The 25649-nt window shown below is 39.0% G+C and overlaps 1 protein-coding gene across 30 annotated transcripts in view; it reads left to right on the top strand.

Moving 5' to 3' along the window:
* CAMK2G (calcium/calmodulin dependent protein kinase II gamma) overlaps positions 1-25338 on the top strand; it is a 178043-nt gene extending 152705 nt beyond the window's left edge. For 8 of the 30 annotated variants that reach the window (XM_088128554.1, XM_088128551.1, XM_088128546.1 and 5 more), the window contains 8 exons: positions 1269-1337; positions 2604-2648; positions 3944-3992; positions 6949-7080; positions 12400-12475; positions 13496-13590; positions 17156-17401; positions 22880-25338. In XM_088128554.1, coding sequence (XP_087984680.1) covers positions 1269-1337; positions 2604-2648; positions 3944-3992; positions 6949-7080; positions 12400-12475; positions 13496-13590; positions 17156-17388 — 699 coding nt within the window. In that variant the 3' untranslated portion in view covers positions 17389-17401; positions 22880-25338. The remainder of the gene's footprint in view (positions 1-1268; positions 1338-2603; positions 2649-3943; positions 3993-6948; positions 7081-12399; positions 12476-13495; positions 13591-17155; positions 17402-22879) is intronic. The other 22 variants (XM_088128586.1, XM_088128567.1, XM_088128560.1 and 19 more) reach the window with 4 other exon arrangements.
* Positions 25339-25649: the final 311 nt, after the last annotated feature.

Raw genomic sequence — 25649 nt, 5'->3', positions numbered from 1 at the left:
GGCTGAGGCAGCTACTGGCCCTCTGCAAGGCAGTGGAGTGCAGGGTGGTCAAAAGGGCAGAGATTGGGGCGGAGATAGGTGGGGGGAGTTGAAGCAGAGGTGACACAGACCGGGAGCCCTGTCTGCCAAAGGGAGCTTGCCAGGCCCAGCCTGGAGGAAGCAGCAGGATGGAGCTGGCTATTTGTACAGGGCAGGCGAAGTGTGAAGTCCTTGCCTAAAGACCGCAACCAGGACTACTGGAACTGCTGTCGCTAAACAGTGCGGCCTTGTGATGTTTCATCTAATGACCACTTCACTTAGCAACAGAAATTCCAGTCCCAATTAGGGTTGTTAAGCAAGGACTACCTGTAGAGAGCATCATTATTCTGCTTTTCATTATTATTATACACAGCATTGCTCTTAAGTATTTGAGAAATCCATAAAAATATTGCTTTTTATGTCACTGGATATAGACGGTTTTAAAATGGGGAGTAGGGCTTGGTATCTGTTGAAATAGATGGTTGCAGGGAAGGAGATTTGGAACAACCACGATTCTGTCATAGCCCCCCCCCCCCAAAGCATGATGCAGGAGTTCTGTGCCTAGATATTCTTTTACGCTGTTACATTTTACGTAGAGAGTGTTATTTTATCGTGTATTTGTTATATGTGTTGTAAGGAGCTGCCTGTGATTCCTGGGTAGTCCAGCCTGGCCCTTGATGGGGCTAGAACCACTTAGCTCTACTTCATACAGTATGCTTTTGGACACTGTTAGGAGCAAGGCAAATTCTTTCTCTGATTTTCAGCTCAGCAGCGAAACCTCCCTTTTCATGATTAAGTCCTGTAGGTGAGCCGGAGGGGGCCTTGGCTCTCTTGTTCACCTCCAAGTGGGATGCTTGTGCTGGCTGGCCTCCCTGCACATCTTGAATGAGAAGACACCCACGAGAGGGATGGCTTCTTACAAAGCGCCCATCTGGGTCCGCCCAACCTGCTGCGCTTCCTCCACCCATTGGCTGATTAAGAGTCTGTCAAGGCCGCTCATTTTCCTCCATGCACTTTGGGCCAACCGTCATTTTCCATCTCCTCCTTTTGCCCATCCTGTCTAATTTTCTGGTATATCTGTGTTAGATGACAAACAAAGCAGTGCTTGTTATCGTCGTTCAGCTCTCTCTCTCATAGGGTTGATTTGGGGAAGGGGCTGAACTAATTTTTAGCAATAATAATGTCATGTTGTTATAATTACTGCCCAGGAGGGCAGGGGAAAAACTAAACCATCTGTTTTTCTGTCTTAGCCACAGACCAACAACAAAGCCAGTGTAGTAAGCCCAGCAAAAGAAACACCCCCAGTGCAGATGTCCATGGTATCTTTCCCAACCATTTCTTTGTCCTTGCTTTATTTTTGGTTCCTACCCTTGCCCAGAATGCTGCCTGTGTTGCTCTTTTGTTTTGGCTTAGTTCTGTCTGCGCTCCTAAACATCACCCCAACTTCCTTGCAAGTGAGAGGTGCAAAGTGCTCTGGTGTCTGTATGTGGGGCCTGCAGCTTGTCCAGACCCAAAGGAGGCTGTAACAGAGTGGCCAACAGCATCCAGTCTCCAAGGAAGGAAGGAATGGAAAAATCTTCTGTGGTCCGATTTGCACAGGGTTTTTCGCTGCTCCCCACTAACACTCTTGCCGAGGGCCACCCATTCCACAGGCAGTGGAAAGGCCCTTTCGCTGGTTGTCCTTAAAGATTGAGTGGTAGCCTTATGCAGTAACTGATGGAAAAACATATGAGCATTATGGCACTGTCGTGCTGCTGACGAGGAGGCACCAGAGGGCCACTGGGGAATGAAACTGGATAAGGACAAGCCTCTCCATAGTAATTCAGGAATGAGGGCCGGTGTAAGAGCTTAGTGGGGCTCTTAGAGACTGGATAGTTGCTTTTCATTCTCTGTAATGCTTTTTTTTTTCCTCTTGGGATATTTCATAATTTGAATTCCCACATGGTGTATCCCATAATGCGCTGGCTTTAAAAGAGTTGCTTGTAAGTTGCTTAGCTATCTCCTTCTGTTTGTATTGAAGCCGTCTCATTTTGGCAACTCCATTTGAATCAAACATGAGATTTTGCCTGTTCTCTGTGTAGTCCTTTGCTGTAGAGTATTGGGGTGCCTTTGTCGCCCGTTGCGTGGGAAATTATGAATGTTCTCCTAGAGAGAGAAATAATGCCAAAAAGCTCTGTGGGGAAGACATGGAGACAAAGCCATATGTTCAGTCTCCTTGTTCTGGGTGAAATTTTAAGTGGACATTTTCCTTATTTAGTGAATTAATTATAACAGTTTGCCCAAACTTTTTTCTTGACAGCTGTATTGAGCTTTCGGACAAAATTTACACTTTATTAGAATATGGAGAAGTGCACGTGGCTTTGTCTCCTTGCAGATGTAGGTATTAAGTGGGTTGGTCTTTCTGAAGACTTTTTGTGGTTCTCCACGGAGTGGTCTGTGTACATCTGTTATGTGCTCACACCATCCTCAGATAGAAATCTTTGTGCTTTGTTCCTGTTTGTTATTTTGCTTTCCCAGCAAATACAGGGGAGGAAAAATGCTTTGAGCTAGAATTTGATTCTTTATTTCTGTCCTCTTTCAATTAGGAACCACAAACTACTGTTGTCCACAATGCTAATGATGGCATAAAGGTAAGGTGAAGTCCGCAGAAGGCCTCCGGAATTCCAAACTGTCCTCTCCCTTATCCTTTGAAATTGCATGCATTACATAGGATCCCCATTAGCCAAAGTTGTATGTAAATAATTGTGTAGCCCTGCGAGAAGAGATGATCATGTCGTTTTCCCTGAGTCCTATGTTGTCTCATTGTCTTACTCCATTTATTAGATCGCTGGCACACACAAAAAATTATTTTATTTTGAAAAATACCAATATTTATGGCAAAACACTTGGCTGTTTCGGATATTTGGATATTTCATTCAGAGCTTTCTCTTTGTCTTTTCTGATACAGAAAATACAGTACGGTACAGATACAAAAGTTATTCAACATTTTCATCTTCTGCAATTTTTACAAAATATAGCAGTTCCTACAAAGTACAAATTAGGTGTGGTGCATCATGTGCAGTTGCAGCATAACTCCTCTTCCTGGCTATTTTTTCTTTCATTACTGAAACCTTTCTCTTAATTGTGGACTTTGTTCCATTTCATCCCGACATTTGTCCCATATAAAAGCTTGTAGTAGCTTTGTAGGAAATCAAAATGTACAACATGACACTAGTACTTGGCAACTTCATCATACCATCTCAAATAATTCAGCTCTCCACTTCTCATCTTTTCTCCCACACCACATCACATGCTTGGTGCTGTTTTTCACAAATTCAAAACTATTTAAAAACTGACCATTTTGAAGCAGGCTTTCAGCATTCAGAAAATGTACATGCCAGAAAATGAAGGAGTTAGCTGACAAAAAACCAATTAAGCAAGAATGAAGAGTGAATTGGTCTTAAGTTTAACATTGCTGAATTTGGCTAGCTTGACTTGCAGAATTCATTTTCCAATTGATGACTTGAACAAATTTGTTTGATTAAGAGAAGTCTCTTAATAGTTTGAGCACCACTATAAAGAAAGTCCGGTACCAGGCAGGGACCGCTAGGTTCTACTTCGTTTAAAAAGAGAACAGATAGATAAAAAAAACGTCAGCGTGTAGGAGATTGGAGAAGACGTTCCATAATTAACCTGTGATGTAAACAGTACAGTGCCTTGGAGACGTTTAGAGGCCAGTGCAATGAGGAAAGGGGCAATAAAAATTTGGTTGTGGAATTTCAAAAGAGTCTTTAGGATAGATTGCAATAATCAGCAACTGTCATGTGAATGAAAGTTGCCAAATCTCCTTTACCGGTTTGCTGCCCGTTTTTCACATCTGTTTCTCTTTGAAAAAGTCTGTCTTGTCAATGCTGATGTTTCCATCCAGCAATGTTCTATCTTGCAGGGTTCTACAGAGAGTTGTAATACCACTACTGAAGATGAAGACTTGAAAGGTAGGTACAGCTTCGTAGCAAGCAGAGAAGAGATTGCAGGCTCATTGGCAGAGCAGCTGTTTTCCATGCTGGCTTCTGTGCATATGAACATTGATTGACCTGGGCTATTTGTCCCCCTTAAAGGAATAAGAGTGGTTGTAATTAATGTCTTCTGGACTTGCTGGTTTCCAGACTGGGCATATTATGATTATGATTATTAATTAATTAAATTTACATACTGCCCGACTCCCAGCAACTCTGGGTGGTTTACAGTTGTTGAAAATATTTAAAAACAACAATATAAAAACACAAAAGTAGCAGAAGCCAAAAAACAATGATGGCAAGGAAAACACACACATATATAAGCAGTATATCAACCTCATCTTTGTTCTTATTTCTAGTATTTAACCATTTAGGAATCTTACTGAATCTTACTAGTAGTTTCTAGGAAATAGAATTGCTGTATTTCTATGCAATGTGTAAAAATACAACATGAATTATTCACAGTTCAAGCTGCCAAAATAGGCAAAAATTAACTTCCATTATATACAGCATATCCCAATGAGCCATTTAAATTGACCTCAACTTGCTAACTAGAATTGAAGGAGGAGAGTACTTTAATTGTTCTATGTGGTTGTGATGCTTTTGGTGAGAGTTCTTGTATCAAATCCTTTCCTCCTTATCTGTCAAGGAGGCCTCTCAGTCAAGGATCACATAGCCAGGGCTACCATATCTCGGATGCAAGAATCTGTATGACCACAGGATGGCAGTGCAGGGTGCATTTCTATGGAAAATGCAAATACTTTGCTGCCATCTAGTGGGTGACTAGGTTGTACTACCTGCACTGCTTGTCTTGTTCTCCCTTGTCTTTTGCAGTTGAAAAAGAGGGTGGGGATGGGGATGGGGGTGGGGATGGGCAGAATCCTGGGAAAGCAGCATACAAAATTCCACCTAACATTTTATGGTGGTTCACTCCAAGTGACCAAATCCTTTATTAGTAAACAGAAAACTGGACTGAGAGTCAGCCTGTTTTGAACAGGATGCATGCCTCCTGAAACAACAGCTTTGAAACACACCAAACAGGGAATATGCCTGTTGTGCTCATTTCTGAGCAGGTCACATTTACTTTAGTTCCCTCCTGTCTTGACTACTGTAATGTCCTCTACATTAAGCTATATTTGTAAAGTGTCCAGAAGGTGCAGTTGGTGCAAAATGTGACAGGAATTTAGTGATGGCTATATGATTATGTGATACTGATACTGAAAAATCTGAAGTGATGGGCACTTGTTCACCGGGTATGTTTAAGGTGTTATTTAAGGTGTTATTATATTTAAGGTGTTATTACTGATTTTAAGCCCAAAAATTATTTAGCGGATGGCTATCACAGGAACCATCTCTCCCTTTATGAAACATGTGGTGGCTGAAGATCATGTTCCTGCAGTTGGGGAAGCATCTTCTTCGCATTGTACTTGTGAAATTATCTCTCTCTAGGATAATTAAAAATGAGACAACTCCTTGGTTTGACTTTGCTTAATTATCAAAAGGCACCGTCTTTGATCTTTCAAGGCTTTTACTTCAGGGACCTAAACAGGAAGTTCCCAAGCCTCAGAATTAAAAGAGTGAAGTGATCCTTGAGTTTGTCTAACCAACCTCTAATCTGACTGAGTTTAAGTTTAGTAAAGTCAGTTTCTTATAGTCTCAGTAGACTGTTTCTACCTCCAGCTAGTCCGCACATCTTTAAGTTGCCAGGGTTAAGAAACATGGCACTACAACTAACTCTAAATACATTGCACAGGCTGAAATAATACAAAACAATTCTGTTACTTAAAGACATTTCCTTGAACTTGGTGAGATAAAGCATAGCTTTCTTGACTCAGCAGAAAAATCTTCCTGGCTATGCCCTGTAGACAAGCCATTATATCTGGACAGATTGCAGAAAAACACTTATATGTTCTTGTTTGCCTGGTTTTGCAGAAAATTCTCCATCATCAAAGTGCATATATGGATATGAGAAAATAGTTTTCTAATAAAAAAGTGGCTTAGTATTTGGCTGTGATTCTGAAGAGACTTCCAAAAAGTAGTTTTTGGGACTCTACCTTGATCAGCTGAAGTAGATGTTAAGAGGTGTTAGATGGGATGAAAGGGACAGAGATACGTGAAATCCCGTTTGGCCAATCTGCTTTCTCGGTCAGACTGTCCCAAACTTTCTTTTCATTTGTGAAGACAGGAAGTTCTCTGCATGCATGAATATGAGGCGCGAAAAGCACTGAGAGTCATACACTGGGCATTTCTGTCTGTCTTTCTTCAGTGGGACATGAATGGAAAAGAGAAAACATATAATAGAGTTAGAAAAGTAGCATTATGTTTGCTATATTTGTAACTCACATTTCTTCCATGACACTCAAAGTAGCCTTGATCAGACCCAAACCTATTGAGGTTAAGTGGAGTTGCTCACTCAGGAATTGTTACATTGAGACAGTGATATAATGATCTGTCCTTCTTACAATGCCCCTTTCCAACTTATTGATTGGTTTAATAAGAAAAATATTGATTTGGGGACAAGATCTAACATTTTTGTTACTGAAGCTGACATTTTTAAAAATTCCAAATAATTGCAAAGTCTTTTGTTTCCTCTTAAATGTCTAGAAATTATGCTCCAGTGTCAGACAAACGAACTTTTGTCTGTGGTGTAGCTTTGTTTGTAATGTGGAATCCGTGGAATATTTTATTCTCCTCCTTTGTGTCTCACTGAATTCTCAGAGTCAGTTTATAAAAGGAGTGGATCTCTTTGTGAAGATGCTTGGAATGTCTTTCCTTGTATGCAAAGATCCATACAAAGAATGGCCCTGGAGCTGCTTTTATCTGGGAGCAGTTATGCTCTGGGATTTGGTCTCTGTGAATGTGTGTGGATTTGTGTTTTCAGTGTAATTCTTATCCTGCTTTCATTTTTATTTTAATGCTTGCATTTGTTTTGCAGCTACTGCTACACTGTCTTATGAAGAGAAGCTTCTTGCCTGGGAAAGCCCAGGGCAAACAGTGGAGTTGGATCGTGCTCAGTCGGAGCCTGTCCTAACTCCAGTAGTTCCATTTGCATTTAACAGTCTATCATGTAAGTTAGCTGTTAATTAGCAGTAGTAGCAGGTAGAGAAATATTAGTACTGATTTATGTACCTTATCTTAACCCCTTCCCTTTTTATTTCTCTATTCGTATGTTCCTTCCCTATCCTCCCATAGCAGTTATTTCTTCCTGGTTGAATTAACTTGCTGTAGCTAGGAGAGTGAATCTGTTCATTACTAAGTGCCCGTATCCACTGGGAAATTGTCACGTGCCAGGCTTGTCTGTATTCCTTTACATTTCAACATAGGATAAGTCACTGACAAATTGAAGGTTTGTTGTAAATTGCTACATTGTTTATTATGTTTGGTGATAAATCTATTCAATTTTATTTTTAAATTTTATTTTATGGTCAAACACCACCAAAACAGACATGCTGGAGGAAAAAAGGAAAGACATTTGTTGTAGATGACCAAGAGTTATAAACAAAAATGTACATGGAAATGTATCAAAGTGAACAAAAATGCTAAAAAGTAAAGCATATGATAACACTGGCAATTGCAGCAAATTAGCTGCAATTCTTCTAGCGATATGAGATTACTTGTCAGCTAAGAGGAGGAGACTTTTCTCCTTCTTTGAGCTGGTTTAAAAAGGGCATTACTATATTAGGCTTGCCATGCCATGAAGAAGGGACATATGCACAGAAGCATATGAGAAATCAATTATGTTTCTTTTGTCAAGCAGGGACAAAGTGTCCCTTGTGGAATCTTCTTGCATATTTAGTTGTAACCCAAGGTGGGAGCATCCTTACCATGCCATAAGGTGGAAACTGAATCCGTTGGCCATCTTTCTCCATTGTCCTTTCTACCTGCCTTAATCACCCGGAAAACCTAAATGATAATAGATACTGTTCTTCTCCTCCTGCAGATAAGTGATGACTTCTAGGAATGTCACAGATTTTTTTGCAACTGTCATTGCAATTTGTCATGAGATTGTTTAATTTCATGCTGTGGATTACTGAGTTTAATTTTTTTGTTTATTGTATGTAATGGTCAATAAAAAGCAAGCTCATGTGTTACTGTCCATTATCCATAATGGTTACTACACTCCACTGGGTTTTAAAAGCTTTTCTGTTCATACTATCATGCTTGCTTTAGTCCAAGACCATAATAAAGTACTCATCATCACTGAATCATCCTTCCAGCAACAAAGATGGCAAAATATTGTAGCAGGCAAGGATAGAAGCTCTGCTGCCAGATGCCCAAGAAATATTTGCTCGGACACTTGGTATGGGAGAATGGTTTTCCAAATAAGCCCACTCATACAAGGTTGGGGTTTTATTTGGGTTGTACTGGGGTGTTCAAATCAAGCTGTTTCAGGGCTGAGTGAAGTCAGGTGGTGGGCTGATGGTCCATAATACTTTAAGTGTGTGTGATACCTGTCTTTTGTAAGGACGTAAAATTGTCCTGTAAGGTCAGGGTGACCAAGGTATTCCATAAAAAAAGTAATTTAATCCAATATTTCAGGTAGCCAAGCTACATGAGTCTCCACAGAAATTAGACAGATTCCAGGGCTTGGAAGGGCTCTTGGAACAGGTCTCAAAAATTTAGGTTGGATTACCTCTACCGGCTCAAGTCACAGTAGTAACAAATCTGCCTACCATTATAGCAGATATTTAAGGATCTTAACTCTGAAAATATTTATTTTCAGGAGTATGATTATTATCATTATGGTTAGAAAAGTATAGAATTTCATTTGAAAGTTTATGGTCCTGGCAGTGATATCCCTCTGCTGTTACTCCTGGGTTACCAAGGCTTGGAAAGTGTGCCCAAGTATTTCAATATAAATATATTTTGTTTACTGTGACATTGTTCTATGGAAGAATGGCTCAGTGAAGTAGGAAAGTGAGAAAAATAGATGGTTGGAAAACACGATTAATGTGACATTTCTTTCTCCTTGTTGGTTCAGATGTTTAGACTGTTTGGACACAACTTAGTGCCCCGTATGTCTACAATCTATTGACAATATAAGTTGTTTTACTAATGCTAAGCACATAACTGCAGTAACTAGCCAAAAATAATGCATTACTCAGTATATGAACTCATTATAATATGAGCTCAGTAAAATAAGAGTTCAGTATATGAATCCCCCAGTGCCGCTCCTTCCTGTCACTTACTGCCATGAGCCACAACCAGATCTGCACCATGTACAGTCCAAATTCCAGTAATTCAGATGGAACTAGTCAGGAAAGGCTTCAACTACCAGCCTAGTTTTAAGGCCAAATCAGGAAAGGAGCCACAATGGAGTAAACCCACACGATATCATCATCCATTTCTACAATTCCGCATTGAAGGAAATAATAGTTGACTAGATTCTGCAAATGAATTGGTCTAGTTTCTGTTGGAGTCAACTCTCTTTGTGTATCAGATGCACACAGTGGTGCAGATTCACCTGAAGCTTCTCACTTCACAACAGATCAGACGAGAAATGATGAGGTTGGTTGCACAACTACTAGAGGGAGTGAGGTTGGAAATTCACATACCCTGTAATAAGGACAGCTCCAAAACGATATCTTCAAATGGAGAAGCAGCATTAAAATGATGCACAGTTAAAGTGATGCACATGGGTGTAAAAAATTCTAATTGTAAGTATTACAATACTAAGTTGACAGAGTATGGATTTTTTAAAAAGAAATGAATGGAAGCTGGCTAATATAGAATTGAGCAGGATATCATTTACAGTTGCGGCACCAAACCATCATGCAGAAAGGATATTGCAGAACTGGAAAGGTTGCAGAAAAGTGTTAGAAAAAATGTTACAGTATTTGAGACTTTTTAAGAAAATATTTATAATGACCATTACAGATACATACACAATTATGGATGGAGAAGGTGTACACAGAGACATTTTTCTCCTTTTCTCAAAATTATAGAATCCAGAATCACCAACTGAAGCTAAATGGTTAGAGATTCAGGAGTAGTAAAAAGCAAATACTTTTTCATACGATTCATAAAATTTATATGGAATTTACTGCCTCAGAATATAATAATAGTCACCAAATTGGACAGCTTTAAAAGGGGGTTTTTTTGACAATTTTATGGTGAATTATCTTAATGGCTATTAATCATTATTGCTATTTGTTGTTTGCTAGGAAATATGAGGGATACAGGGTGCTAGTGCATCTTCCTTTTGTACCACCCATTCAGATCTAGCTGCTCATGGAATGATGAACATAATAGACTTTTTACTCCATTCTAGCATGAATGGTTTAATATATCTATTAGCTAAGCGAACTGAGTAACCAGTATGTTCAGCAAATGGTAGATGACAAAGATATTGGGCATTGATTCCATGGCTTCAAGCGCAAGGTTTGTGTGGATTCCACAAAAGCAAGGAGTTTGGTTGCACCAACTCCTGGAAGGGAACCAGGAAAAAATTTGGTAAGAATTAAGGAAGTCATGAAACAATATGCTCTCTGACTACAGGAAAGATTGACAGATGTGAGATAAGCTACACATGTCTGCTTTTACAAAAGTGTTTGATGGAATTGCACGTTGTTAGTAACTGGATAAAGAGAAACATAACATAATGTGTAATGCATTGTACCAATGGATACCATTCAGAAGACTTAAATCAAATGACAGCAGAGTTGTTTTTGCTTATGAATACTTCAAACAATAGAGTAATGTATCTTCTGTTATCATCCATATGACACGTCTGTAAACATTCAAAGCCTACAGATGAACCTGTTCTTTGAAGCGATTCATTTTTGACATGGAGGAAATCAGAAACAGATTATTAAGTATGCTGTGTTGCTCAGCTGGAGGGTATCCGTGAATTCTAACCATATGCTTGCTGTGTGCAGTTAAACTTTGCCTTAAATAATTTCCTTACGTGGTGAGAGTTAGAATTTTGGGTTGAGGTAAAAAGAACCCAGGTTTCTACAGAAACAGGAATAGTAGTCAATCATAAAAGCTAATAGAAGAGGATATGAAAGTTTGGATAGTTTGTCCAAATGAAAGCGTGAACATTTTTGTGCCCAACATGAAAGCAAGATAGCTTCTGTATACCAACAGAATCTTCTGTCTTCATCACTGAGCTCTCCCTTAAAAAAGTAAAAGCCAGGATTAGTGGATCATGAGCTCTGCAGATGTATTTTGGTGAAACCATTGCTGAGGCTCTACTCCTATAGACTGAGTTATTTCTCTGAAAATTGCTGCCAGTGTGACAATTCTACAAATGATATGGGGTACCATGGTACAAAATAACAAGCTGCAATAAAATACTGATGACTTTGCATCAGTTTAGCAAAGACACTCTAGCAGAGTGAGACTACATTTGGGACACCTTCATGAGAAGCAGCAATTTTATTCAAGAATAAAAACAGCTACTATTAAATCATTTATTTAAGCCATCAAGCAGACATTGTAGGCAGTATCTGAAAACCTAATAGTGTGCCCTTTTGTTGATGTGTTTGAGGCTCTGTAACTTTGAAATCCCATACTTTCATAATTTGTTGGAAAGATTCAAAGAAATGAGTCTTTTACCTTATCTGGGTCAGTTCAAACACAAATAAGCTTCTTCCTGCAGATCTGCCACCAACCTCAGAGTTGGTGAATGCATTCATTCCCACTGACATTTTGAGTGTCTCACAAATCATAGTTACTATAACCCAGGTTTCTACAGAACCATAGTTTACAAAATACAATTCATGGTTTAAACTAGAATTGCATAAACTGAAACTAAGGGTGTAGCCCCTAAAATAACTAGGATACAGCCCTTTGAATCCTTCCAGAATTTGCTGTTGAATTGTAATGTTTTTATTTGATAGAAACGAAAATGGATTATACTGAGGATATCTAATTTAAATTAAGTTTTATTCCTGTCACTGAAAAGCCAGTTGTGGCCATTGGCTGAAAAAATTGAACAATCCTGGTACAATTTCTTGGTTTATAAGGGAATTATAAACCAATTATATACCTACAATGGGCCCATTTCTTCAGATTTGCATCATACGGTGACTCTTTCCCATCACGGAGGTGAAGCTTCAAGATCTGTTTCCTGGTTCTTGGAACATTACTGCTCTGTGTGGATTATATCTTAGATACAGTACAATACTAGAGTAGACTTTCTGGAATAGTGTAGTCCTGTTGCCTTTCCTGCTTCTTGAGCTCTTTCTACTTAACAGCAGATTCCATACTTCCAAATGGTTGGCTTCATTACTGTACTGCTTTTCTGGAATGCAAGAAGGCAGCTGGCCCTGCAAGAAGACTAGTAGTTACTCTGTTGATTCTCCTAAAGGGGTGACTTATTCACCATATATTTTTTATAATTCCAGTGCTTTAAAACTGCCTTTTTTATGCTTGTCCTCAGTGCGTAAGCAAGAAATCATCAAGATAACAGAGCAGCTGATTGAAGCAATCAACAATGGAGATTTTGAAGCTTACACGTAAGTGGAGAAATAGAGGAGTGCAGAGGCCACTCTCTACATCATAATGGCCATACAGGTAGTCCTCGTTTAGCGACTGCCTTGTTTAGCAGATATGACAGTGATGAAAAAGTAACTTTGCAAACAATTCTTGCATTTACAGCCTTTGCAGGTCTGTAAAACAAAGGAAAGCTGAAGTGAGATCATAAGCACAGTCGCAGTTTCATTTACCGACCACTTCACTTAACAACCGAGTTGTCAGTCTGAATTATGGTGACTAAACGAGGACTACCTGTAATTAGTTAAATAAGCTAAGAAAGCTTATGCCAGCTAATAGCCAAAAATACTTTTAATCTATTGATGACAACATTGAATGTTATGTGTCAAATGTACCTTTGTGTTTTTTGGCTATAACATCAGAAAGGCACAAGTGAATCTTTCTTGCTGCTGTAGCACCAGTATGAATCACATGTAATAAGTGCAGCTCTGTCAATATCAGTATTTGGAAGGCATGAAACAATGCTCGCTCATTGTATGGAACTCATTTCTCCATACAAAAATATTGTTAGTTTTAATTTTTCTCAGCAAAAGTGGTTCATTAATCTGAAAATGAATATGTATAACTGTCAGATAGGAGGAAATTATGAGTCTTTGTGTATTGAGTCCTAATGGGAATAGAGACTGGGCATACATCCAGTTCTGTAAAATGAAACTATAATAAATGTAGTTGGAAATGAATCACAAGTAAGACCCACATATTTCACTTTGAATTGGGAATTAGAACTTTTTACCCCAAGGTCTGTTTTCCTATATTCGGTATCTATTTTGTCAGTCCAAGAGAGGGTTAAGATCTTCTCTAAACCAACTAGTAATTAGCATAAAGGATTGTATCTTAATATTTGAGGCAGCTCCAATTTCTTTGGTAGGGAAAACCTGCATCAAAATGGCATAATACTAACAACATGTATGATGTAGCTGCAGTCTGATAAATTATTTCAAGGATTAGATGCCAATGAGACCAGATTACTTCGTTTGTTGTAGGAAGATCTGTGATCCTGGGCTGACTTCATTTGAACCCGAAGCACTGGGAAACCTGGTGGAGGGGATGGACTTCCACAAGTTTTACTTCGAGAACTGTGAGTGGTAGATAACTGGCAAATTCAGAATGACCCTTCCCCTGTCTCTGTGGGTGGGAAACGGCTTGGGATTTCATGTCCAGTTCTGGACCAGCTGTCAGTAAAGATCATATTATACCTTTATTATATATACAGTGGTACCTCGGGATACGAACGCCTCTACTAACGAACTTTTCGGGTTACGACCAGCTCCGGCCGCAAAAATTTACCTCGATGTGCGAACTCCGCCTCGGGGTACGGTCATTTTTCCGCCCTGACACGTGGTCCGCGGCCATTTTTCCGCCCCTGACATGGGGTCTGCAGCCATTTTTCCGCCCCTGACACATGGTCCGCGGCCATTTTTCCGCCGTGCCATGCAGCACCCGGCCGTTTTCGCGCCGCGCCTGGCCTTTTTCGCGCCCCTGACGCATGGTCCGCGGACGCCAGAACGGATTAACAGTAATTACATTGAACCTTATGGGAAAATTTGCTTCGGGGTGCGACCAAATTCGGAGGGTGGAACGGATTAACCGGATTTACATTGAACCCTACGGGGAAATTTCCTTCAGGTTACGACCAACTCGGGATACGCCCAGAGTCACGGAACGGATTAAGTTCGTATCCCGAGGTACCACTGTACTTCCAAAATTTACTCCATTTTTCCCAGATCTTTTCTGAGATGGGACAAATCTGTTCCATGTCCTCCACTTCGTTCTCTCTTTATTTCCAAATTTTGTATATAAAGTATGTGCACTTTGCTACAGCTTTCTGTCTGTATCATTGTCTTTTGATAGTATCTTGGTTTGAGAGCATATGTTTTGGATACCTAAAGTGTTTAATCTTCAGCAGCTCCAAACTGGGCTCAAAAGCACCTTCAAAAGGCAGCATTCTTTGTTTTTATAAGCACATACATGTGATGAATAAAACTCACCAAATGCAGTTTTAATGTAATTGTATATCAGATTGCATCAAGATTCCATTTGTGTGTTTTACTAATACACAGCACTTATGTACTGATTAAACACCACAACAAATAGAATGTATATTTATTAATTAAAAGTATTATATTGACAACTACTGAAGTCTCTTGGCAATATACAGTAAAAGAAGTATCATCAATATTACATTATTTAATAATAAGGTTAATGTATCTTAGTGAACTACAGAAGGGGAAAGTTGTGACAAAGTGCTCTAATTATTTCATCTGTTTCAGGAACTTGTATACTATACTTCAGTATAAGTATTTTCAGGGCACTTAGCAGAATATGATCTATTAAAAACATATTCAGAAGCTAAATGTTTGGGAAAATAGCAATATAGCTTCCAGGCAAGTCTTCCTAGAAGGAGATCCTCATGAATAGGGTGAACAGGCCCTCTACTTGCATGCTGTGTGTCTCATGTCATTTGGTGGGAACATCTAGAGATGAAGGAGGTGACTGGAGTTTTTGCAGAGCGTTGACTCCTAGTTCCCAAATCATTTAGGGCTTTTAGAACAAGCAGTAGCTCTGTGATTTTTGTTCACATATGGACAAAAGCAGTGCAGTGATTTTAGGACTAATAAAATTCAATTATAGATCAAGTTTCGTACTGCAGTTTCCTGCTTTGGCATGGGTCATTTTAGAGATTGCCTGAGTGGAACGGAAGTCTTAAACAGAACCTTGTTTCTGGAAACCAGAAGCTTCCTGACTCTTGCTGAGTCTCACTGCAGAATTAACAAATGGTGGTTGCTCTTTCACAGAATTAGATGACATTTATAAGCACAGTCATAAATGATTTCTGCTAGCCCATTTACAGATAAATGGATGCAGAGGAGCTGCTAAAAACATTTACATATTTATTCATAAGACTGGATGCAATTTGCCAAGTTGCCTGCCATATTTTGACTACCTAAGGGGAAATCTTTACATTTCAGGCATTTTCAAAAATGGGTTGGCTTGTTCTGTTTTCTGGATGGGCATATATGAAAATGAAGTTTATAACAGAGACACCCCTAAGGAAAAAACTATAAAAATTGCTACCGAAAGAGCTTGTGCTATGTATCTTTAAAGTTGATTTGCAGGGGAAGAAGGTTATGGCTAAAAACATATTTTCTTTCCGCATCATGCTAGTATAGATGTGTAAATTTCAGACAGATATGTGATACGTTTGAAAAGCTATGTTGAATGAAAAACAGTTCTAGAATTTTGTTTCTTGCATAATTCACAACAGTAAAATCATTGAAAAAGTAAGTGCTTCATCCTTGATGAATGTCACGCTACTAAGAAAACACGTGAAAAGTATTTGTTATAGAACTCTCCTTTTTTGGGGTGGGGAATTTGTGCTTTTTACTATGTTGTACCACACATCTTCCTTCTATTTTCCTCCGAAAAGGAATGTGATTGGAAATAAGACACAAAGAGAAAGAGAGGAAGCATGGTAATAAAACCATTTCTCACTGAGAGCTAAAGAGAGCCAAGGCCTCTTTTCCCCTCTTCCCACACTGAAATATTTATAGGGAGATCTCTGCAGAGAGATTACATGCTCTTTATGATACTCCAAATCATTCATCGTGTTTTGTAAAGACCCAGATTGACTTTGGTACAGTTTGGGGGACAACTGCTTCACTTTGGACAAATCCTCTGTCTCAGTTAATCCTCCTCAGCACAGGATTTGTCCAACTTTGATGCACACCCCTAGTTTCCTGAGATTTGTTCTCAGAACCACCTAATTTTGAAAGTGCTTTTTAAAGAGTTCTCCTTGTTAAAAATTAAAATTCAGGACAAGTGAGTAGAAAACTTCTATTTATATCAGTCCATGGCTTGTTTGAGGGTGCCCAGGGCTCAAGATTAAAGGGTAGCATTTGTTTTAAAGGAAGTGTGTTATTTCCCCCTAAAGCACTGCTTCTCTTTTCTTGCAAAAGGAAAGTGGGAGTTTTGCTGCCAAATTTCCTCCTTGGCTAGGATTCGAGGTATCATGTATAGGCTGTAGGGAATATGGTAATCTAATGTAATGATATCCCTGGTTTCCATCCACATGGATTGATGGCAACCTCTGCAATATACTCCTTTCTTGGCAGCCAGGTGTGAGCAAATATTTTTCTGTTGCCAACTGACGGCTTCCCAAAGGCAGACAGAGGAAGCCCTATAGGATGGTAAAGTTACTGTCTCCTTCCTCTTCCTGCTGTTCATCCGCGTCTGTCTCCTTTCTCAGTAATTTTCCTGATTCTGTTATATTCCACAGAGGCAAAATAGACTCTACGGCATATAATAATGTTAAACAATAAAGCCATTAACTTCGTACTTCCAAGGATTCTTTAGATTCAGAATAGCAGGAAAATAATAGTTTTTAGAATTTATGGGGAAGGTGTCTGAGATGGTGGATGGATTGGAGCATTGCTATGATTAAGGAAAGGAAAGTTAGAAAAAGGAAAGAAAACTTAGAACACTTGCAAAATGGGGAAACTTGGATGCTGCATCTCTATCTGGGATGGAAGAAAGAAACAAAGGGGATGGAAGGTGGGTCATGCGGTCACCAAGCTGTCACTGACAGAAACAGTTTCTCTTGGTGAGTTGAGAAGAACCCTGATTGTTTTTTGTTATCTCCTCAGTACTATCCAAGAACAGCAAACCAATCCACACTACCATCCTGAATCCCCATGTTCACGTTATTGGTGATGATGCAGCTTGTATTGCCTATATCCGCTTGACACAATATATCGATGGCCAGGGCCGGCCTCGCACCATGCAGTCTGAAGAGACCCGTGTCTGGCATCGCCGTGATGGCAAGTGGCTGAACGTACACTACCATTGTTCTGGGGCTCCTGCAGCTCCGCTCCAGTGAAGCTGAAACATGGGTATGTTTGGCAGGGGAAGGCTTCAGGTGCAATTAGGAACTGTATCGAGCAAAAGATTAGCTAGACAAGTTCACGCAAGTCTGAGAACGTGCAGGGAAACTGAGCCATTCAAATACCTCGGATAGTGTCTTCCAGTTAGTAAACAGTATCTTCTGAAATGTCAGACCTCTCAGGTGGGCAGAGAAGGCAGAGGTGAAAAGTGTACAAGGCAAAGATGAGCAGATATCTTAATTCATATTTGCAAGTCTTAATAGAAGGGGAAAAAAGACCATTTGAGCTACTGCAGCTGATCACCTTATAATTCTTTTTTTAATAATAATTTTATTAATTTTTTTAAAAGAACAGTAAAAACTAACCAAAACTATTAGTAAGAAGGAAAATAAGAAAAAAGGAGGAATTGGAAAAAGAGAAAATAGTAAAAAGAAAAAGTGCAGAAAAGAAAAAGGGGAAAACAGCAAAATGAATTGACTTCCCACCCACCCTGCAACACATATAAGTAACAATACACATCAAACTCTTGTTCTCAATTTACAACATAACTTCCATTATTTCTATTAACCCATATTATTTCTAATCATCAGACCTATACAACAAAAAGTCCAAAAATAAAATTCCAATTAACACTAAAATTACACAATGTCTTATCTCGAGTCAAAACCATCAATTTCGCCATCTCATCTCTATCAACTTCCAAACCATTCTTCTGCTATAATGTCTTTATCTTTCTACCTCTATGCATTTAAAAACCTTGCTGCTGTTATCATATATAAAAATAAAATTATAGATAATGTCATATCCTTCCACCTTTATGCATATAAAACCTTACTACTGTTGTCATATACAAGAACAGAAATTCCATAAATTTAATAACAAATGTATTTTAACTTTAGTTAACTTTATACCAAGATCCTTAAAACATTGTCATTCAGTCCTACTCACAAAAACAAATCCCATTAATAACTACCGAGAGCCTCAACATACATGTTAACCATAGTCCAATAAATTCACTTTGTAAACCTTCTGTTTACTTTTAAAAAGTTTAAACTTTAATCCTTTCATATAATGTTCCACAAGTTGATTCCCCATCATCTCCTTGTCTTCTCCCAGAAACATCTCCAGGAGTTTCTCTTTGTCTCTTCCCAGGAACAGCTTCACTGACGCAATACATTCCTTTTTTAAATCTAAGATAAAAAATCGTTCCAAATTGCTCATCACCATTATTTGTATGTCCCCTTTGAACTTTGTAACATCAGTTGATTCCATTTGTAGTCCCATCCTGGTATCTTTTTCCATATCATCCTTTGGCCATCTTAAGTCCATGTTTAAATCCACAACTTCTTTATTCATGCCACTTTCATAGTCCAACATTTTTTTGAACTCCAGTTCTACGTTCAGTTCAGTCACCAGCTCTTTTTCAAAGTCAGTCATCTTACCCACTCTTTCCTCTATCTTTTTTTCAAGAGATTTAAATTTAGCTCCTAGTGCATGAAACATTGACTGGAGTAAACTTAAAAAAGTTATTTTATCTTCTAACGGCTTCTCCAAAGGACCTCTTTTAGCCATTTCTTTCCCTCCACCCCATTTAGACAAGTAAAATGTATAATTAATTACAAACCTAAGTAAACTGCAGTTCATGCCCTCTAGTGTCTTTCAAGCTAGAATTGCAGACATGCATACTCACTTCAAAGGGATCACACAGGAATCAAGTTACAATCTACTTCTGTTTTAAAAGCCCCACCAATCAGCAGACACAATTGAACAAAACAAGAAACTTTCCCATAGAAAAGGCAAACCTTGTCGTCACAAATGGAGTTTCATAAAAAAGTAAACTTTTAACAAATAAATCTTCCTTTTTCACTGTAAGTAAATTTTAAGTCTCTTTTAATTCCACTTTTCCTCCAGCTTTTTGCAAATTAATCAAATTTCATCACTTAAAAATATAGTCCCAAAAATAAGGATAAGCCCCAAGAGAGTTTATCTGTTGTGAAGAAAGGTGAAAGCTGAAAAATAGTTATAATCCAAGAGGTTTAAGAAATGAGAATCAGTCAGCTCTAGTGTCCATTGAAGGCTGCACTGCAGCATTGAACGAAGATGGATCCCCCACCTCCCAGCCGCTTGACTCGAAAGCCGCTCATAGAAGCTTCCATCTCCGAGATTAGCTTTCGAGGAATGGCTGTCCGGAGACCTTATGGGTTGATTTCCTCACTACCTCCTTAATCCAGAACAAGTTGGGTGGCCAGCAATTGCTGCCAGTCACTAATCCAGCTGTGGTGTTGCCTCCCTGTCATGCAGGGAGATGTTTAAGCCGCCATGTTCTCACCAGAAGCCTCCCTATAATTCTTTTAATCAGAACTCAGTAAACATGTTCAGATGAGATTTACCTCTTGTGTGTAAGAACAGAGAGCATGAAGTTAGATTCTGGGTCCACAATCTAGGGAAGCAGAACTAAAAATGGAGATATCAGAACAGTCTTTCTATCACTAACATAATAACGTTGGGAGGGTTGTTTGTTTTGGAGTTCTTAAGGAACTTAAAAACTGATAGGGAAGAAGTTCATACTGAAATGAGTTAGAAGGCTTTTATAGAACAGGAGGAAATGGATTAAGTTTCCTTGTTCTTAAGGTTCTCAGAAACAATGGCCTTAGGCACTCCCCTCATACCATAGAGAACCAAAGGATTCAATTCTCTCTTCTCTCATTTAGAGGCAGAGGCCAGCAAAGCTACCTCTGGGGAGTCTTCACCACTCCTGGGTGCTGATGTTTGCTCACTGCTCAGCCCTGCAAGATTGGATGGCAGAACTGTTTTTCAGTCAGAACCATATTTGACCCCCCCCCCAACATTTTAAGGCTCCGGTTAAAGCAAAAGCCCCATTCTCACAATAACTGTTTCATTATGCATTTGTGGGTTGAATGCTTCCCCCACATGGTACCACGTCTCTTGCTCTTGTGGCTCCAATCAGGACAGTGGAATCATTAACAGGGAGGGTCAGATTGGGTCTCATTCTCCTCACCATTGTGTGAATAGGGCTTTTGGGAGCAATTCTATTTGGTATCATTTGTAGCTTTCCATCACTATTCTCTCTGAAGAACTAAGTGGAATAGAGCTGTTTTTCATTAACCGAGCATCTCACAGGGCAGTTCTTTTTAGAGTGAAAAGACTACATTTCTACTATCCTCAAGTTGCAGAACTTGGAAATGTTTATTTGGGTATGTTTTCAAGATAAAAGCTATATAACTAGTACTATATAAAGCCTATATAGTACCGTATTTTTCCGTCAATAAGACACCCCCATGTACAAGACGACCCCCACTTTTCCAACCCAAAATTAAGAAATCAGTATTTTAAAGGTAGTGCAGAACACATTTTTATTTAGTAATTAGTTAACATTTACCTGATACACTCGGTGGGAGGAGGTCCAAACCGTCTCTCTGCAGCTCTATTTCCATGCTCTTTTGCATAACTGATTACATTTAATCACGAGTGAAACTGCCGATAGCTTGTCTCTGCAAACAGACTTCCTCTAATTGGTTTGTTCAGCATCAGCTGACATCAGTTACATAAGGCTCGTGATTGGAGGAAGTCTGTTTGCAGACTCAAGCTATTTCACTCGTGATTGGAGGCTAGAAATAGGAGAAAGCCCTTTTGCAGAGACAAAGTATGGCCAGTTTTGCCACCACGCAGTTCTCTCCTCGGCTGACTTCCTTGAATAAGACGCCCTTCAATTTTTAGCGTAAGGATTTTAGAAAAAAGTATCGTCTTATGGTCGGAAAAATACGGTATTTATCAAGGTGTTCAATTTCTCTCACCATTTCCAGAGAAATCAGAAGTTATCTGAACAATCCTAAGAGTAACATACACTCTTGGTGGGATCTCTTTTGCTCTGTTATGATGAATCACAGTAGATCTCCCAGAAGCTTTCTTACCTGACCAGTCTTTGTTGTTCCTTAAGATTCAGCTAGATAACTAGTATTGGTAACCAAGGCATTATATTTGTTTAAATTTTATCCCAAAGACTATGGTAGTTCTCATGGATTGTGAATTTTCCTATCTACCCTTGCAGAGGGGCACAGAAAAAGGGGACAGTAGGCAGCTGGGGACAAAGAAACATTGTCTTCTAATAGTTCAACAGCGTGGTTTCCTAATCAAAAAGACTGAGTTCCCTTCAACAGTTCAAGAGGATAGACAAAAGAAACTTAAAAAATGCATCTAAATTGATGATTAAAACAAAACAGTAAGGCAGACCAATCCACCATTCTCTCCTGACAGCATTCTGGACGTGGCCTGCAAGTGCTTCCTCTTGTCTCTTTTCACCCTATTAAAAAGTTTTAATTTTCTTGAATCTCTTCTTGGGCTTAACTCTAGTGTTGACAACCAACAAATTTGTGTTATTTTATGGCCTCTTCTTCTCAGTTTTCTCCTGTAATTCCCTCCTCCTCACATTTTTTAAACCTACTTTCTCAATTCCTGTGGGAGGGTCTAATTTGACTTTCAGTCCCTGACTTATTACAAGAAGAATAAGAATTCATCAGGTAAAAATATTGATAGGAGTATGTGTCTGATACTCCATAGGGTTACAAGTTGGAGGCTACTTTTAGCAAAATTTTGTAATCTTTCCTCTACTGTACTGTAAACTAATGTCTGAAATGTTTTGCAGATTTATTTTTGACAGCTCCTGAATAATGTTGGATATTTAATTTTCAGAAAAAAATAGTCAAAGCTGTACCTCATTAAAAAGGGAATTAAGCTGTTCTAGAGTTTATAGTGCCTGAAACCCAGTATATTTGGCTTTCACTGTACAAGCTCACCCTGTTTATTCATTCAACAAGATAAATAGAGCAAAGGGGACCTAGATCACCTCTTCCATAAAGTTTACCCCTGAAATCTGTAGAACATAAAAGGAAATATGTCCTTTTTATGCATTCTGTGCAATTTGGTTTCAGCATCAGAAGCATGCCTCCCACTTCCTGTGCTGGGCGTGCTTAAAGGAGCAATGCAATTTTGTTTGCTTTAGAAGCACTTTGAACAGGAAACAGTTCAGGTGATGGGTCTGACACAGAAATTATTTCTGGGCAACACATTCACCCTGTAACATCCTTGGCATGGAGCAGATATAATGTTGGTTAAATTCTCAACTATTGGAAGAAAACCACAGTCCAACAAATCATTTGTCTCTTGTTCACCTTGTCCTTTGTTCCCTGCTAACTTCTTAAATGTATTATTTTAAGCTGCTGAGATAACTTATAGTCAGTGGAATATTAACTTAAAGAAATGGCGATCACTTTTAATAATCAATAGTAAAATAAGTGGGATAGGGAGGACTATCCTCTAACTATTGTGTGCTGCAAAGTGTAACTGTCTTCAGTATCCTAGGTTAAATGCAGGGGTAACCTCAGGGTTCCTAGTCTGATTTGTCCCATTGACTTGGCTGTTTTTCCTTCCACACTTTTTCTCTTCACATTTATCCTTTTCTGACTGCAGCAGTTTTCGGAGATACTCAGCGGGAGGGCAATATCTTCTCAGCAAGCAGCTCTGGAGTACCTGAATTACAGCGACGGTCATGTTCGTTTTGACGTTTAAAGAAATATGAATTACAAACCGGCAGCAGCCAAATGCACGAAACCCTGCATGAATCTGATGCTCCGGGTGCTGCTGCCTTTCTGTTGTTTTTCCATGGATCCATCGTGTCTGTTTCTGCTGTATGAAGGTGTCTTATAAATCCTGAGAGAAACCCATATTGTTTGTATAGAAAAGAGATCATCTGTGATGGAATATCCAGCACCTCCTCTCCAGGGCTGATGGCGGAGCCACAGCTGTGGAACATCTTTAAGAACTGGAGCAAAGAAAGGGAGAGAGAGTTTGAGAGCGAGAGACCGCGCATCTTAGGCAGCAGAATGCTGTCCTCTGTTGTAGGCACAGTGGAAATTGACCTTGTCTTCAGGTTATGCTGCAGCTTTAATCAGTGAGATATGGCTGGTGGTGAGCTCCATAGGGCCAGCATAAAGAAAGGGGCAAAGCGAAAGGAGGACTTATCTCACACCGCAGCCATCCAGCCAACCAACTGGAGCCCAAACATCAGCAGTAGAGATGAGCCAATTATTTGGCCATTGGCTCCCACTGATGGATTGCATAAAATGATCAAGAATGTTTTAAGGAACAAGTATGAGCTGGTTTTGTTAGCATAGGAGCTTGCTCTTCAGAGATGCACTGATTTTTACAAACAGCCACTCCTCGATGATGTAAGTCAACTTATAAGAGTAGAATTTAAGAGCAAATAATCTTAAGAGGGCAAGAAATTACGTGAATGGCTTACTTTATTTTATTTTTTATTGTTTAGAATAGATGGGATCCAGAGTGCTGCAGAATATGTGCTCCTTAGGAAACAGTTGAAAAGCTTTGTTACACTCTGCCCTGAAGATTTGCACACACATGCATTTGCTTCCTGTATGGTGTGTAATTTAGTCTGTGTGTTATACTGAAATACTATATTATCTATGAATTTTAAAAAAATCTCTCTATAATTATGGGGCTAGCTGGCTTCCCAGTTTGATTTGTTTTCTGATAAAACTAGCAAAGGGAGCCAGCAACTTCCGGCAAGTGCTTTTTTCAGTACCCCAGTCTATTTGACATTGCTTTATTTCCTGTTGTTCTGTAGTTTGTTTTTTTAACCCACATAAACAGGGAGCTTTTGCATCAACCATATCTGTTGTCTTTACTATAAAGAGAGCAATTAATGTTCTTTATTTCCTACATCAGAAGTGTTTGTCAGCTTTATGGTTTGACTATTATTTTCCTCAGTTTCTGAGTGGAAGTAGGATAAAAGCTTTCCTAATAAACTTCCAAGATCAGATTTGCACCGTGACATTCTCTACCCCTTGTATACAATGCACACCAAACTTTTTGCATGTTCGTTCATTAGAACTGAGAACATGGAATTCCATTATGTACCTGAAATAGGATTGAGTAAAATTTTGCTGTCTAACTAGAATAGGGAATAGAAGGTGACTTTTTAATGGAGTTTAGGAAAAGACAAAGTTTCAACTTAATTGAATCAGAAGGGAAATACCTGTTTCTGTTCTTCTAATGAGAAACTCCTAGCTTAGCTCCATAACATTTATGATAGCTTATGACTCAGTGCAAGAAAAAAAGCATTCACTCTTGCAAATATTTGTGCAAAATTTCCTTCTCTTTTAAAGAGAAGAAATATTGTGTCAAATGAGAGAGATGTTCTACTGAGGCTAGAGAACCTGTGATGCTCCAGTTGTTCCTGGCCTACATCTCCTAGTATCCCTCACCATTGACCTGTTGGCTGGGGATACTGGGGGTGTTAATTCAACAGCATCTGGAGGGTGACAGAAACCTCAGCTCTTCCTATAATTTTAATAAAGAACATACCTAGAATTAAGTGTGTGAAGTAACAAAACCCCTGATAATTTTACTAAGATTTTTAAGAAATTTATGAAGTAAGGAACAGGGAATTAGTTACGCTGCTTAAAAAAAAAAAAAGATGTGCATGCTTCTAGGTCTGATCTTTTCTTGTCTTTATCTGATTATTTATAATAATCCCTCTGTATTAAGTATCTGCATCTTTAAAACATATTTTTGGAACTGTTTTGAGTTGTTTTGTCTTTGTTTTTTGCCGTCTGTAAGACCTGTTCCAATTTAATGAGAACCTTAGCTTGGTATGGCCATTATCAAACACAGCTATAGACTTTTGGCTTTCTTAATGTTCTCTTATGAGGTTAATGTAAGCATCTATATCATGTCCAGTTTTACACAGGAAATGGAACACGTTTGATGCAAATTTTTGCATGATAGTGAAATAATAAAATAAAGTTAGTTTTTTTTTCCTGAATGTTAATAGAACCTTCATAGCTTTGTTACAATGAAACCTTGAACTGAACATATTTAATAAAATAACATTTAAATGGTGCAAAACATCAGATAGTAATTTTCTATTTTCCTGAGTGCCTGAGAAAACAGGGCATGGGTTGTTTATAGATACGCCTTTGTCAAATCTGCTTATAGGAGCAAAGATTCACTTGCTAGCATTTTGAGCTCCTGATGAATTTGCTGATTGCGTGAGCACATGCTAACAGGAAGGGGAAACCTGCAACCAGCAAGTAGGTCACAGGAAGCAAGGAGAGGGCCTCTGCTGGTTTCCCACTTCAGTGGAATCTCTGGGGTGGGAGTCTTGTTGCTTCCTCTGTGTTGTCCTGCTCAGAATCACCAAGGAAGATGGCGGTGAGGT

This window comes from Python bivittatus, unplaced genomic scaffold, assembly GCF_059951505.1.
Source record: "Python bivittatus isolate LINGU-HERP-01145 unplaced genomic scaffold, Pbiv_v1 ctg000050_np1212, whole genome shotgun sequence".
NCBI lineage: Eukaryota > Metazoa > Chordata > Lepidosauria > Squamata > Pythonidae > Python > Python bivittatus.
This window is presented reverse-complemented; position numbering and strand designations above follow the sequence as displayed.